This window comes from Lissotriton helveticus, chromosome 7 (assembly GCF_964261635.1).
Source record: "Lissotriton helveticus chromosome 7, aLisHel1.1, whole genome shotgun sequence".
In the NCBI taxonomy this organism is placed as follows: domain Eukaryota; kingdom Metazoa; phylum Chordata; class Amphibia; order Caudata; family Salamandridae; genus Lissotriton; species Lissotriton helveticus.
In genome coordinates this window covers 109,308,156-109,324,521 of record NC_136068.1, presented here as the reverse complement: position 1 = coordinate 109,324,521, position 16,366 = coordinate 109,308,156, and the positions used below count along the sequence as shown (strand labels likewise).

At 42.3% G+C, this 16,366-nt stretch overlaps 1 protein-coding gene across 1 annotated transcript in view; it reads right to left on the bottom strand.

Moving 5' to 3' along the window:
- LOC144766956 (baculoviral IAP repeat-containing protein 2-like) overlaps positions 1–16,366 on the bottom strand; it is a 49,674-nt gene that overhangs the window by 3,107 nt on the left and 30,201 nt on the right. The window contains exon 5 of the mRNA XM_078650640.1: positions 15,944–16,177. Within this exon, the coding sequence (XP_078506766.1) occupies positions 15,944–16,177 (234 nt within the window). The remainder of the gene's footprint in view (positions 1–15,943; positions 16,178–16,366) is intronic.

The window sequence follows — 16,366 nt, the reverse complement described above, 5'->3', positions numbered from 1 at the left end:
TGGGAATATTACAGAAGAGGTATAGGAACCTGGGAAGGATAACCATCTTTATCGTGGCAATACGATCCGCCAAAGATAGCGGGAAACACACCCAGCGGTCTATCTGTTGGACCAGCGCAGTATAGGCCCTGCCGTAGTTCTCTCTGATCACCGTTTCGGGATCTCGGTGTATCCACACCCCCAGGTATTTCACTGGCTCATCTGACCAGACTAGAGGATATTCGACCGGAGGTCGACCAGTGACCACTGTCAGCGGGATAATGACCGATTTTTCCCAGTTTATTAGAAGACCCAAAAAGCCCAAATTTGATGAATTCGCGAAGAAAGGGAAGCACAGACTTGCAACATATTTATGTACATATGTTACATCCCTGTGCTTTGGAAGTACGATAGCACGCTGTAGATAAACACTTTACAGTGTCATGCTGCAGCACTTCCTTATAGTTCTGCACTTATCAATTCACCTTACACCACAAATGTTTTCTTTTAGTCAATTATCTACTAGACATACATTCATGTAAACTTTCGCACACTAGCATACAAGTTTAGCTCTTTAACCAGAGTAGTTAGTTCTGAAAACATTTTTTGAATGATTTTTTTTTAATAAGGAAAAAAATAAAGACAACTGCAGGAAGAAAACAATGAACTTCAGGCTAAAAATAAAAAAACCCTAGCACCGATGATTCTCTAATGCTCGAGAAACCAAATCAACAGACTACTCTCCATAGCAGAGAAATCTATTATACTTAATACAGTGTATTTTTGTGTTGGCAAATTGAGGACGAATGTCCAGATTGCCAGAAGATGTAGCAGCTGCAGAGGTGCTAGGAACAGCAGACTGAGGGGTCTGAGCCAATCTTCTACATTCCTCCCTTGCCAAGTTTACAGGATGCTGTGTTCTTCGATGTTTCATCATACTTGCGGTCCCGCAAGAGTATTTCTTATTGGGGTCACCTCTTGACAACACTTTTGCAGATTGTGCATGTGCATGCCAAACCACCGAGGTGTACCTCTCACGAGGTGGAGGTTCATGCACAAATTCCTCATTTGAAGAGTTTTGAATCAGGTGGTAACTCCTGTCCTGAAGCCATTGTAAGTAATAATAGTTGTCCAATTTGCCAAAAGAGGTTCTTCTCAGCAGAGAGGTTTCTCCCAAAAAAGTCTGGAAAGAATGATTGAAATGGGTGGGGTCCTTCAATAGATAGAATCGGAAGTGTTATGAACCAATCAAATCTCTTCTTTACTGGTCACATGGGGTACGCGCACCCTGCTCGCACCCAGCGCGACTTCGCAAAATTGCATTTAAAAGTTAAAAGTGATGTACTTTTTTTAGAAAGTACAAGAATATTTTTACAATTACCTCAGATAATGATATATATATATATATATATATATATATATATATATATATATATATATATATATATATAACCTACTGGCGGTCACCAGTAGGTATATATAGTTAGAATTTTCAAAAATCCCATAGAGAAAAAATCCTATGTCTAATAACTTTGGCGTTTGTGGACGGAATTGGCTGAAATTTTCAGGAAAATGGAACATTTTGTTTCTGAGCAGCCCCTGAAAATTTGGGGGGGGGTTCATCAAGGGGGGGGCCGAGAAAAAAGGGGGGGTCCCAAAACGTGTTTTTAACATTGAGTTTTCCATAGGGCGGTTGGCCTCACTTTTAGCCCGAACGGCTGAATGGATTTGCACGAAACTTGGCAAAATTGTAGGGACTGGTAGCCCGATGTGCCTTTGCTAGGTCTCAATATATGTGCGCCAGTGGATTTTGAGAAATTAACATTCAAAAAAAAGATATCTGTAACAGCGCTCCGCTTCGCGTACTTTTCGCGTTACGGAGCTTTGCGAAGCTGATTGGTTCTCCGGCGTCTGTAAACATTCCAAACAGTCCGTAGCGGCCGCCATCTTGTCTCTCGGTAGGATCGAGAGACAAGAGGAGGCCAAAGAGAAGGGGCAAATGACCATAAGGGGGCATAGTAGATCCTCCCTGACCTCTTAGGATTGATGTACCATTTTGCCAAGTTTGGTGTAATTCCGTTCAGCCATTCAGGCTGTAGACGTATCTAAATGTCCTATGGAAAATTGCATGGGGAAAACACATTTGAAAGTGTTGAAATTTAGAACCAATTAAAATGTTACTTTGGTTTTGTATTTGTGTGTGATGAAAGTTAATTGGTTATGTATATATCTAAAATGAGAGGAAACCACAGCCATTTTGTGATACTACTGTCTGAGGTACATTTGTGAGGAATTTTTGGTGGTCAATTGCTGGTGTTTGATTTACACAGTACTAACACTTCTCCTACTTTTAAAAAGGTGAGTTGTTAATTTGTAAGGGGAACTATGTTGTACACTTGAAGATAATTTGAAAAATGTTTTCTGTTATTTATTTACAGTCCTTCTGTTATACTAAATACTTGATAAAGTTAGTTTTATATTATGTATTACTAAAAACGATAAATGAAAGTGATTATTTTTTTCTGCAATTTACAGCAAGCAATTTCAAAATAAAATGGCTCACAATGAAGAGACCGTGGCAATTTATTTTGAATTATCCACTATATTTATTGAAATTGAGAGCACCAATAATGAAATATTGTCACAAGGAGGAGATGACTTGAATGATTTTTTTGATCAATCTGTTGATGGCGAATTTATCGAATGTTTGGAGACCATAGAGTTACAAGAATCATCATTGCAGACTTTATGAGGAGATTCCAGATGAGATGATTGAAGAGGAAATTCCTGATGAGGACATGTTACTAGTTCTTTCAAATTTTGAAAATTCAGAAGAATACATTTATATTTAGAAATCAAAAATTGTGAGACATTATTCATTTTTATTTTTAATTTATGAGGTTGTAGCGAAGTGATTGTAGTATAAAATGAGACTTATAGTATAGAGTGCAACATTTTTATGTTACATGGTAAGTTTACTCATATTTACTTCCCTTTTCCCACTATATTATCTCCAATGTGTATTTGACATCTCTTCTTCATCTCCGGCCTCCTTTCTCTCACTGTCTGTCTCTGATGCATCTTATCGCTGCCATTTTGTGTAATTACAGAAGAGAGTTAAAAAAAAAAAAATAAAAATAGTTCGGAACGTGAAAAGGGGGCAAAGTAGAGTACCCCTCACCTCCTAGGCCTTCTCAGGCGGTCCCAAAAGGATCAGTTTCTGCTTTCCTGAGAGATTATGGTATGAGTTCCATATACCACAATAACGTGCATTACAACATGCAAGATATCTATCTCCTATTACCAACTTGGAGATATTCGCGCTAAGGGCGAATATCTCCAAAAACTAACACCTGCCCTGAGCAGTTCTTAGACATGTTATCCAATGGGAGGTGGATAACATGGCTAAGAGCATTAGCTCGGTAATGCATGAATATCGCTGACTTTTTAGCGATATTCATGCATTGCGGCCGTTTTTTTATCGCATTTGCGATAAACCTTGATAATAGCAAGGTTTATCTTCGATAATTTCTGACGATGCTTAGCGGTAAAAAATTCGTTGCTAAGCATCGTTAGCGATAAATATCGCTTAACTTTGGTAATATGCACCAACGTCTGTTAACGTTCGATTCGAAGGAAATGAGGAAGTGTTGAAAAACATTGTCTGCGCCATCTTGCCTTTTTTGAAATGCCACACTTTTGTCGTGCACGGCAGCCATTTTAGATGCCTTGACCAGATCCACTCTCTGCACGCTGTCGATTCGTAACATGGCTCCCCACCCTCGCAAGCATCTTCCCCAGGCACTGGTCACCCCCGCTCTCTATCTTATGCATGGGCAATAAACCTCCCCCCATCTGCGCTGCTCTTCCCTGAGAATCACACTCTGTGCCCGCCCGACACCTCCCTTTCGCCCTATTCACTACCGCACCCTCTGACACTCCTCTTCCTCTGTGTCCGATTGTCCAGGCTATCAGCTAGCCCTGCAGATGTAGTTTATGGCCCCAGCTGTAAAGAATCACCCCTCTTCAAAGGAGTTATAGTAGATCAAGGCCCACACCCGATGAGATCCGTCACACCACACGTGTTCCTACTATCTGAAATCCTGTATTGTGATTGGGGAGGGGACCGAGCCTGAAGCGGAAGATTCCAGGGATGACTCTTTGTACATCAAAGTTTTTACAATTATGTGTCATATTAAAAATATATAGAACTCCAACAAAGTAGTAGGATTATAAAACTTTAATAACTTATAAATATATACAACAAAACAAAAACAGTAAAAACATTTAAACAACGAAGAGACCGTGGCAATTTCTTTTGAATTATCCAATACATTTATTGAAATTGACAGCACCAATAATGAAATATTCTCACAAGGAGGAGATGACTTGAATGATTTTTTTGATCAATCTCTTGATGGCGAATTTATCGAATGTTTGGAGACCATAGAGTTACAAGAATCATCATTGCAGACTTTGAGGAAATTCCTGATGAGGACATGTTACTAGTTCTTTCAAATTATAAAAATTCAGAAGATGTTGCCTGGGTGCCGCACTGATTTGGGTATCCGGCGTGGGGCGTCCCGGGGGGTGGATTGTCAGTAGCGGTCTGTTGTGCGAATAGTTCCAAGGCAGCAGAAAGCGCTGAAATCTGGATGTCACGAAGGTGATGTCTAGTAAGTTGCCGCCCAGCAAATAACGGCGTGGGGCGCCGCGGGGTGAGTGAGTCCAGTAGGCACCACAGCTATACTTACCGGCATTGCAGAATTACTGCTGGGGACAATGCCTGTGCTGTAGCAGGGTCACAGCAGAAACAAAAAGGATTCTGTTGAAGATGTTGTTGGTTTTCAATTTGAAAACAGTTCTGGTGTCAACTGCTATGCTAATGTAGTGGTTAATGTTTTGTTTTCTCTAGAAAATGTAAAAGAGGGGGAGGCAGTCCAAAGTTCCGGTAAAAGGGCAAAGGAAAGGATCGGTGGTTTGAACTATCAGTCAAAAAGGGGAGGGGGTGCAACAATTTTTCCTACCGGGTCACACTGTGCTTTCACCGGAACTGAGGTCTGCAGGATTCTAGTCATTCAAACTGAGGCTGGCGGCAGCATGGGAGCGCCGACGTCCCGCGGATACAGTTTCGTCACTCCACGGGCGATCATGGCAGTCATTCCCCATCGGGGGTGTCTGCGGTGGTCGGAGACTCCCGCGGCTCCTCTAGAATCTTCAAGGTCGTGGAGGACTACGGTGGTGGAGTCAACCAGTGACCGGGCCATTTCTTTATGCTGGGCCCGCTCTTGCCAGGTCGACCGCCATTTTGAGAGTTCGGTAGCTACTGGCGATCGCGGGGTCAAATGAGCGGACGGGCTCCACCCTGCCGGGCGAGACGTTGCAGCATTGCCACAGTGGAAGAACCCTTTTCCGGGCGCCTGGAGCGCTGAGGGTGCAGCTGGGAAGCCTCCACCTGGGGAGGCCTGTTTGCAGCGTCTCTCCCTCCCAGTGCACCCCACGGCGTCTCGCTTGACATTTGTTATGGTCGGACCAGGCGATGAGGATGAGAGGGGGGGGGGGGGGGGAGGTCGGAGGCATGTGCAAGACATCCCCAGTGTTGTCGCAGCCATTATAAAAAAAAGAAATGTCCCGTCCGTCTTTGGGCCGCACCTCCGGTGGATGGCGGCCGGACGCCCTTTGCTCTGGCCTCATGAACGGGTTCCTTGGCTCATCGGCTGCAGCCGGATCCCGTCGGCCCCAGCCCCCGGCCGTTGGTGGCCGGACCGGGAGAGAGTGTGGAGGGACAACCTGCAACTCTCAAGGGCCACCGCGGCCGGACTGGGAGAGAGAGGAGAGGGTCGAGGACACGGACATTCCCCCCCCTGAAACTCTCCAGTGTTGTCAATCCCCCTGGCCGGGTCCCGCTGGCCTCGGCCTCTCCTCCGGCTACACCCTACGTGATGATCTCCTGGCCGAGGCGTGGCAGCAGGACCCGCCTTATATGTGTTGCTTCCGGCTGGGCGTAGCCGAAAACCTGTTGCCCTTTGGAAGTTTCTAGAATGGGGCGGATGTCTGCTGACTTCTATCTTTCCCAGTTTGCCGTTATTTTGCCGTGGCAGGCGGTGGGACAGACACGTTTTGGGGCAGTGAGGGCCGATGTTTTCAGGTTTCTTATTACGGGCTTACTTCTAACGTTTCTTGGACAATAATAGGTTTTATCATTACGTATTGTTATCGTTTCTTTGTTTGTTATTTAATAAAAAGTTCATCAGTGGCCTACTGATTTTCGTTTTCCTATTCTTTTCTTTCCAGGTTGTTTCATGCTAAAGTTTCTGTTAACAGGATACAGTGATCACTTCGTTATTATTGCATATGTCCTTTTCACTAGGGGTGCTCTCTGGTCGGGCCAGATGACCTATCTCTAGTAAATGGTCCGGGTGAAACAGGTGCATCAATCAGTGGGGAGTAGATAGGCATGACAGATTACAACGGGGGAGAAAGGTCCGCATTACGTACCCTTTCACTACTTGCAAAGATTTTCCTACGTTTATTTGCAAACAGGGAATACCTCCAAAAAGAACCAATTCCCAAACAGTCAATGTTCGGGCAAACAATCAATCAATGAGGAACGAAATAGGCACAACGTGTTAAAGGTTTGCGTTACCTACCCTTCACTATCTGCAAAGGGAGAGAGAATATTCCTATTCTTCCTCGTTTGCAGGCAGAGAAGATCCTTAAGAGAACCAACTTCGAACAATTCAATGCTCGATTCAAACAATCAACAAGGGGTACTGTGAACACAAATGAACGCCGCTTATGTACATACACATTGCTATTTTCAACAGGTTGTTCCTAATGTTTCTATTTTAGCGAGGTCAAAAAGAGATCCCATTAGTGGCCTACTGATTTTGCTCGATTCCTTTTGTTTTTTTACACGATTTTTCGCTATCTGCAAAGACTAAACAGAGTATTGCGACTCTGTGCTTGTTTGTAAATAGAGAATGAACCAAAGAGAACAATCAATCAAATGGAAGGAGAAGCAGGCACGACGGATTACAACGGGGGCAAAGGCCTGCGTTAACTACCCTTCACTATCTGCAAAGAGAGAGTACTCCTAATAGAAATGAGGGGTGGGGGGCAGCATTCAAAGCAGATCAGTGTGCATAAACACGAAAATGTTTTTACTTACCACGTACTTGACATTCGACAGTTTATGATATTTGCTATTAAAAAACCATTGAAATTCACTGAAAAAAAATAGGTTATAGACCATATATAGTTAGGAATTAGCATTTAAAAAACCTTATTTTACTCACACAAAACCATTGAAATTCCATATATAGTTAGTTGCACTAACTATATATCGCGCACCCGCAATCCACTGCTGATCATGTCACTTATTACATCATTCATGACATGGTCAGTGACATCACTGATGACATCTCAAATGACATCACTGATGACATCTCATTTGACATCATTCTTGTGCTAATACGATAAACCTCTTCAGACTAATATAACCTTAGATACACTCAGTGTATACAGACACTCACACACTGTCACTCATCCATGGAGTTACTCACACACCTAGTCAGTCATGCAAAGAAACAATCTCACCTCCATTTCTTCAACTATACAGTTATACACACCTTACTTATTCAAACATATACTAACACATATTTACTCTTATACAATCCCTGATACAAGTTCACAATGATCCATACAACCACTCACACATTCAGTGGCTCTCATGCACAGTTATTTATATATGCCAACTCTCACATGTACTGTGTTTTACATATGTACTTACTATGACATGTAGCATTGAGATATCGATTCACTCATCAATACACTCATGCACACAGTCAACTGCCCATGTAGCTGTTTCCACATGCACTCTTGAACTCATACACCTAGTGAATCAACTGCTCACACATCAATGCACAGAGTCACACACCTCCCAGCCACCCCTACACAAACTCAATCTCCCATACAAATACTTGGGCAACCAATTAATAACACATATAGCCTCTCGTATAGCTAATTATCAACAGATGCAGCAGTTTACATCACAACAGACATAATGATGCACAAATTAAGACAGTTTAGTCACTAACCCATGCATTCAGTGAGACACATTTAATCACTCACTCATACAGTCAGTCACGCACCTACTAAAGCCTTCATCCAGACACTTATACATCCACTCATTCTTCAATATATAAGACATATTTTAACTTTACAGAAACATACAGTCACTGGATGTTATCAGTGATGTCACTGACCATGTCATGAATGATGTAATATGTGACATGATCAGCAGTGGATTGCGGGTGCGCAATATATAGTTAGTGCAACTAACTATATATGGAATTTCAATGGTTTTGTGTGAGTAAAATAAGGTTTTTTAAATGCTAATTCCTAACTATATATGGTCTATAACCTATGGTTTTTTCAGTGAATTTTCAAGGTTTTGTAAATGCTAATTCCTAACTATATATGGTCTATAACCTATGGTTTTTTCAGTGAATTTTCAAGGTTTTGTAAATGCTAATTCCTAACTATATATGGTCTATAACCTATGGTTTTTTCAGTGAATATATATATATATATATATATATATATATATATATATATACATACATACACACACACACACATACATACATATATACATATACACACACACACTTTAGAACTTTCAGACAGGTTATAGTTAGGAATTATAATTTAAAAAACACCTTAGATATTCATTGAAAAAACCATAGGTTTCAGGGGTGTTCTAGTTAGCTGGACATTTCAGTCATACAAAATTCCACCGTTATAGTTAGTTGTACTAACTGTCTCTCGCGCTCGCAATCCACTGGTGATGTCACATATTACATTATTCATGACATGGTCAGTGACATCACGGATGACATCTCAAATGACATCACTGATGACATCAACCACATGACAGATACACCTCATCATACACTACTATAACCTTTGTCACTGTAAATTACAGAGTACCATATTTTAATCCATTGACACAGCAATTCAAGTATCTAAAAACCCACTCCGTGATTCCTAGTTCTACACACACATCTAATCAATTACCTGTATTTTCACTCATGCATGTCAATCAATAGAACACAATAAAATTTACTTATACACTTATATTGACATTACACACCAGCACACATACTATTCAGTTATGCAGTCATCCTACTCGCTTTCGCAAACAATGTATTCTATTTACATTTACTCAGCTACACACTTATACAATACTACTTCATTTATATAGATAGTAACTCATACTTAGTGTGTTATGAAATTACTATTACAAGTATACAGTTATCTATATTCTAGTTTGTTGGACATGTAGTAGTGAGAGCTACATTTGCTCATCATCACACCCATAAAGCTATTCACTCACCCAAACAACTGTTATAACCTGTAGTCTTAACGTCATATACCTACTGAATCAACTATTCACATATCTTTGGGCAGTCACACACCCCCCCCCCCCCCACCGAACCGCACACACATTCACTCTACCATACAAATACTCTGCTAACTAATCAATAACCAATATAGACTTTCACATAGCTAGTAACCAACTGGTGCAGCAGTTTACACAACAACTGAAAAAGTAATACAGATATTCACACAGTTTAGTCACTATCCAATATATTTAGTGAGACACTATAATTTAGTTAGGTAAACAGTCACACTGCTACTAAATCCTCCCCTCAAGATAGGTATAAATTCACCGATTCTTAAATGCGGATTGATAGAATATATATATATGTCAAATACATATTTAAATAACAAACCACATTCACTGTATGAGGTCATCAGTGATGTCACTGACCATGTCATGAATTATGTAATGTGTGACATCACCAGTGTATTGCAGGCGCGAGAGTTACAGTTAGTACAACTAACTATAACAGAGTAATTTCAATGGTTTTGTATGACTGAAATGTCCAGCTAACTATAACACCCCTGAAACCTATGTTTTTTTCAATTAATTTCTAAGGTTTTTTTAAATGATTATTCCTAACTATAACCGGTCTGAAACCTATGTTTCTGTTCAGTGAATATATAAATATTTTTGGGGGAAAAAAAGAATTTTTAAAAGATTACAATGGGCAATTCTTGTAAAATGCAAATTATTCAGCCTTGCTAACTCTTTCCTAGTTTTGTTTGACAAGGGATCTAGGTTGATTAACAATCTGCTCTACATTAGAAGAGATGCATATCCCGTCATATACTGCTTTTTTACTATTTAGTTTGCTATTTAAATATCATGAGTGATTTGGGTTTTCCTTGGTTTAGCCAAAAGTCAGAATATTCCCAAAACCAGAGGCTTTTGTCTATTACTCTAATGGAAACTTCTGGGTTGAGAGTCATTACTGCGACATCGGTGTATGCCAAGATTTTGCTTTCGTATCTCTGCATAGTTATTGGGGTAGAGGAATTGCAATGCTTTATACAGTTTCTTATAAATGCGTCGATAAACTGTGCAAACAAGACTGGGAAGCAAGGGCACCCCTGTCCAGTTCCAAGCAATCAAAGGGCGGGGCATGTTATAAACCTGTATTGAGTGCTTGTATCTGCGGTGTTATAAGGCTTTAATTCCTCGGACTGCTAATACCTAATTTGAGTCTCCATTTATTAATGTTATCGGATGATATGAGCCCAACTCTACCAATATCTTATTAGTTTATTTTTTTTAATTACTTTAATTTTAGCAATAGACCACGAGTCTGGCGCGGACCTCCACTATATTTTATTTAATAGTGGAGTCATCTGATATTTCGATTGGGTAGCAAATATTCTAGAAAATTCCAATGGGATTGCATCCACTTCTGCAGCTTTACCGGAGGAAAGACTAGAGATTGCAAGGTAAATCTCTTCCCATAGTAGCTCCCCTTCTAGAGATTCCTGCTCATCTATAGAAAATGTATTAATGGGCTTCATTTTGAGGAACTCTTCAACCTGCCAAGGACAGTCCCCGGTATCTTCGGTATATAGAGTTTGATAAATTTCTTAAAGCTTCTATAATTTTTCTTGCATCTGAAACTTCCAAGAGTGGGGTCCGACCTTCTCACTTGCGCCCTTCTGCCTTGCTGTAACTTACCAGATGGTGCCCAACTTACTCACTACACTTGTACGTTCTTTCCTTCCATATAATATACTTTTCTGCTGCCCCATTTGTAAAAATTAACTCAAATTCTACAATAGCAGTGGCTACCAATTTGGGCTTTTTATATGCCCACCTTGCTGTGTAACTTAGGTTTTCCTCTGCCACCGCTAGGTTATCATGTTTAGCTTGTATAAATTGCCTCTTGCTGCCCCGGATTCATTGAGAACCTTAGAGTCTCACCCTTAGGCAATATTTGAATATGTCCCACACCGTGCTCAAAGAACTACCACTATTCTCTTTAAACAATAGGGGGATCCACCCGCTAATATGCTTACAATATTCTTCGTTAGCAAGCAGGGCACGCTCAAAGCTCCATGTGTTTGGTGTTCCCCCCCCTTATTCCTTGTATTTCTAATGCCAGTGGCTTGGGATCTGAAAGGAACCATGGGTATTGCTTAATTTTACAAGTTGTGATGAGCTTATTTGACACAAAAATGGAATAGAGGCGGGCTTGTGTAGAACATGGAGCAGAAAAATACATATACCCATGCCCCATCGGTTTCTTTCTACACCAGCCATCTATCAGGCCATGAATTTTGCACACCCATTTATGGGCTTGAAATACTTTGGGTTTACGGCCAGTATACATCAGTTGTCCCCCCCCTCCCCCTGCCCCCCCCCATGTCAAAATTGCTGGGGTGGTTGATGTTAAAATCCTCACATAAAACTATAGATGAGGACGGTGAATTAATGTTAAATGTTAAATGTCGTATACTTGTAAAGCGCACAGCTGCCCCAGCAAAGGGGCGTCCCGGCGCTGTATACCGCTGGGGAACCCGTCCTGGCTTTCCCTGTGGGAGGGTCCCTACTGGGAATCCCCAAGGTGGAGCCAGGCATCCCCGGCGTTGATGGGGCCGTTGTGGAGATTAGGCAAGCTAATGCCCAGAGTTGCCGAGTGGGACCCCAGGTTAGAGTAGGCACCGAGGTGAGAATTGTCGAGTCCGCTGACCCTGGTCCACGACCCTGCCGCGTCGGGAATTGAACCCTGGTCCCGGGCAGACTTCTGCTCCCGAGTCTGCCGCCTCTAACCAGTGAACCACACCACTCCACTCCACTGTTTAATTAGCTAGATATCTGGTTATTAGAGTGGTCAAAGTATGCTACCATAAATTGAGCACAACATGAATTTCCCCCCTCAGGAGTATGACAATCTGCAGGTACCCATCTACCCTGTATGTCGGCCTCTACTTGTGTAAATTTTTGTCTATTGCCTTGGGCCGAAATTGCGACACCTACTTGGTACGTGCCCCTTGTGAAGTCCCACATACAAGTCTATAACCCACAGTATTATAAACATCCCGCTGTCAAGGTTCAATGTGTTTCTTGCAAACAAACATCTGCCTTCAGAACCTTTAGCCCTATTGAAGTTGTAGCTCTCTTTTTAGGATCGTTGAGACCACAAATGTTGCGGTAAATATGATTAGCCATTGTCTTACTTTAAAAAATAAAAATCCTTGGCTTCCTACACTAAACACTATAATAACACGCCGCAGTTCTCTCCCAGTTAGCCAAACTTCCAGCTCCACGTTCTCCCGAGCGTGTAGGATTCCCACTCCCCAAACCCCTTCCCAGTCCGGCACCCCCCGGTGTGGCCTCCTAGACTAGCCTGCCTCCACCCCACCTCCCTTTACCCATTACCAATCAATGAGCGATCAGGCATAGCCTGGTGACGCCATCTGAGGAACCACACCAGATTCCCAAGCTCCCCCCCCCCCCCCGCCCAAAAAAAACACTATAATTAACCACTCAGCAAGTTAAGTTTATTCAACATTTTTTATGGATTGTTAAATATTCTGCCCCTATTTAGTGTTTTGAATCTAGTGGGACACATTTGCTTTCACTCCCAAGCTTTATCTGCTCCCTTTAATCTTAGCCTTTAGATCAGACCCTGCCCCCCCCCCCCCCGCAAAACATCTAGGTATTCCTGGGCATGCACCCCTGAGAAAAAGCTGCGAGTCTGCCCTTTAAAGAGAAGGTTCAGCTTTGCTGACTTCAAGTATACCTCAGTGCCTAACTTCTGAAAGGGAGCAAACTTTTTTTTTTTTTTTTTTAAACATTATCTTCACTCTACCTTGGGCAAAGTCCGGTCGTGCACACACAAAAAAAAAAAAAAAAAAAAGACCCTCGGAAACATTATCAAAACAAGAGTTTACGATTTGGCAGGCCCCAAAGTAAGAATCTTAAGTACACCAGTACAGACCGAGGGTATGTAGTATTGCCCGCTTGTTTGAGGGTGCGGGAACGATGCACTCTATCTTTTTTCCCCCCCATTCCCAATCAAGGAGTTCTGGTAATGCACCCTTTAGGAGTTTAACTATATAGCCTCCAGGGTTTCCTCCCTCAGCACCTTCTGGAATGCCCAGTCTCAAGTTATTTCTCCTTTGTCGGTTATTGTGTTCAAGTTTCCACATCAGGTGCGTAAACTTAGGATCTTGGGAAATTATCAGAGTTTAGTTCAGAGACCTCCATTTTGAGTGTCTGTGTGTGGTTCTACCATAGTCCTCTTGTCGGAAATCTCAGGGCAGGTTGTCAGTCCGAAACTCCCCTTGCATCCGCTCGATAGTAGCCAAGATCATGGATGGTGAGGGTTCAATCACATTGCTTCTTACCGCTCCTGATGTGGTGCTTGTCAGTCGAGGCAGACCACCCCTCCCCCAAGGGTAGATCCTCCACCCTTGCTGATCAAGTAGTGAAACGCCAGAGTATTCCCATCTAAGTGTGGGGGGTGTCTTTCCAGGGGGAACCTTGATGTCGAACCCCAGATTTCTTATCACCTGCTCTCGGTTTCTTGCTCAGGCTCATTGATTTCCTCTAACCCTTCCTTCTGCCCGACCGACCGACTCTGTGACTGGAGAGAACAACGGATTCACTCCAAATCCTACAGCTTGTTTATCACGACAAAGTGCAGGTCGAAGACTCTAGTTCAGGCATTGAAGAGTCAATCAGTTAGAGAAAAATCAATCTTGCCACCATCCCATAGGTCCAGGAGAAGCTAACACTTTTGCCTTCCCCAGGGAGCCATAATCTAGCAAAGTAGAGTTTGATTTCCCTGGGAGGATGGAAGAGGGACCCTCCATAAACATTCACAGTGGTTGCAGGACTAACCAAAGTTTGTTTAAACTGCGGTTCGCCCTCTACAGCCACAATAGGGTTGATTGCACGATTCTTCTCACCTGCATTTGGGTTCCTAGAGGAATGAGTTTCCTCTAAAGCGGTATCAAACACCTGGATAGGAGCAGCTCTGGTGATTGACAGGGAGCAGCTGTAGTACCACCTGATTTTGCATGGTTTTAGTGTATTTAAACGGAAATAGGTCAGAGATTGCAGGTTGACCTACCGCTGTGGAGTTACTCCCCAAACCAATCTCTTCCTTCCTGTATCGGTCGACTCATCGCCCTTCCTCCTGCTCCTCCCCTCCGGTCTCTGGAGGGTTCCTGGTGCGCGATAGACTTGGAGATAGATGTCATGCTACAGTTCTACTCACCTGGTTTCTATCGGGACTTACTATGAAAAATAAAGATGGGACTTCCTTATAACTTGCTGGTGCCTTTCATTTTGTGCTAAAGCTGCCCAGAGGAAGGGAGGAGTCCCGAAACGCGTAGGCGGCGCACATGTGGGGAGATATCCTGAGATAGCAGCCCTATCTTTGGCCTGACCTCCGGTGAGTGCGATCCACCGGAGCGGCAACCTCTTTTTCAAGAATAAAATATAGATCAGCAATTCAGGGTCCAGTAGTCAATTGATTAACCCACATGCTTGAAAGAAAAAGAAAAAAAACAAACAAAACATTGAGGCAAAGGCATCAGAACTATCAAATACTCATCGTCTAAAAAAAATTAAAAAAAAAAAAAAAAAGAAACTAAGATGTATCAAGTCCAAAATGTACACTTAGTACTGATGGCGGAAGGTGCTCATGTTGGACTCCAAGGAGTAAGGAGCATAATCATCAAGCTTTACACCACCTCTGAAAGAACAAACTAAAGGTCTTGAATCTGCCAGAGCTTAAATACAGCCGCAAAATCACTGTCCTGCTACCACACTCCCTCCCTCCTTGTACTACACCCAACAGACTCCTCACATATACTTCACCTGCATGCTCAGATACTGGCTTTGCTAAAAGAATACCAGCAATCAGACTCAAGTAAAGTAAATCAGTGCTGCCCCATTCCGGACGGAGATCAAGACAACCGATCTTTTAGACTTTATACCCTATTCTAAGCAAAGAAGCATAAACAGAAAAGGCAACATGCTTTAGTGGGATGTGCAGAGTACATGGGGCAGATTTTAATCCGGTCAAAACCTAAACCTCTTACAGGGAGGATTTTTTTATTTTACTGTGAAGCCTATTTTCAGACAAAGAATAAGGCAGACGGTAACTGGGCCTGAAACCCTCCCCAAGCACACCAACCCCACCAGTTGACCATGTAGGATGCATAACTTCAAATGCCGAATCTTTATTCCGGAGCAAGATTAACGAACTAGTGGAAAGAACTGGAGATATGCCAGAGCACCTTAAATACACATTTACTTTTGAAAGTCTTTTGCCAAAGGAGCATCTAGAGGTGACCCTGAATAAAAGAACTGAAGATACAGCTTGCCAGTTCACCTGCACCAATCCTAATCAACTACCTAGAAATCATATGGCGTGTAACAGTTACACCAAAGCAGATTATGACGCAAAGTATATGTATTGAGAAAGTAACTTTTTTCTTTGAACCCATGCAAACTTTTGAAAGCAGAAAGCAAGAAGTGATACCAGGCAGGAGATTCAGGAGACGACAAGTTTACCTTCATAAGCCTTATCGTCCAAATCAAATTCCAGGCTCTCTCGGTAACTGGGTAAGTAGACATGATACGAGAAGGAATCCCAGGAATTCACATCCTCAGTTAATGTAGCTTGGAACTTCTGTTGTGTGGTCTGCTCGAAGTGCTCCACAACGAAAGTCCGTGACGTGACCAGATCATCCAACGATGGTCCAGGGGCAAGAGATTGAGATGAAGCAGCAGGATAAGAGCCGGACCCTAGAAAGGTTCCAAACAATTGTAATTAATATTTTCGTCCAGGTTACTGCAAGGAGGCATAGATGCCTGTAGTGTACTTACTGGAAGATCCTAATCTTGATAGATAGCTTAGAGGGGAAAAAATAGGCAAGTCACAAAATTGAAAGAATTGATATTTAGCCTTTCTCCCAACCACCAACAAGAATACAT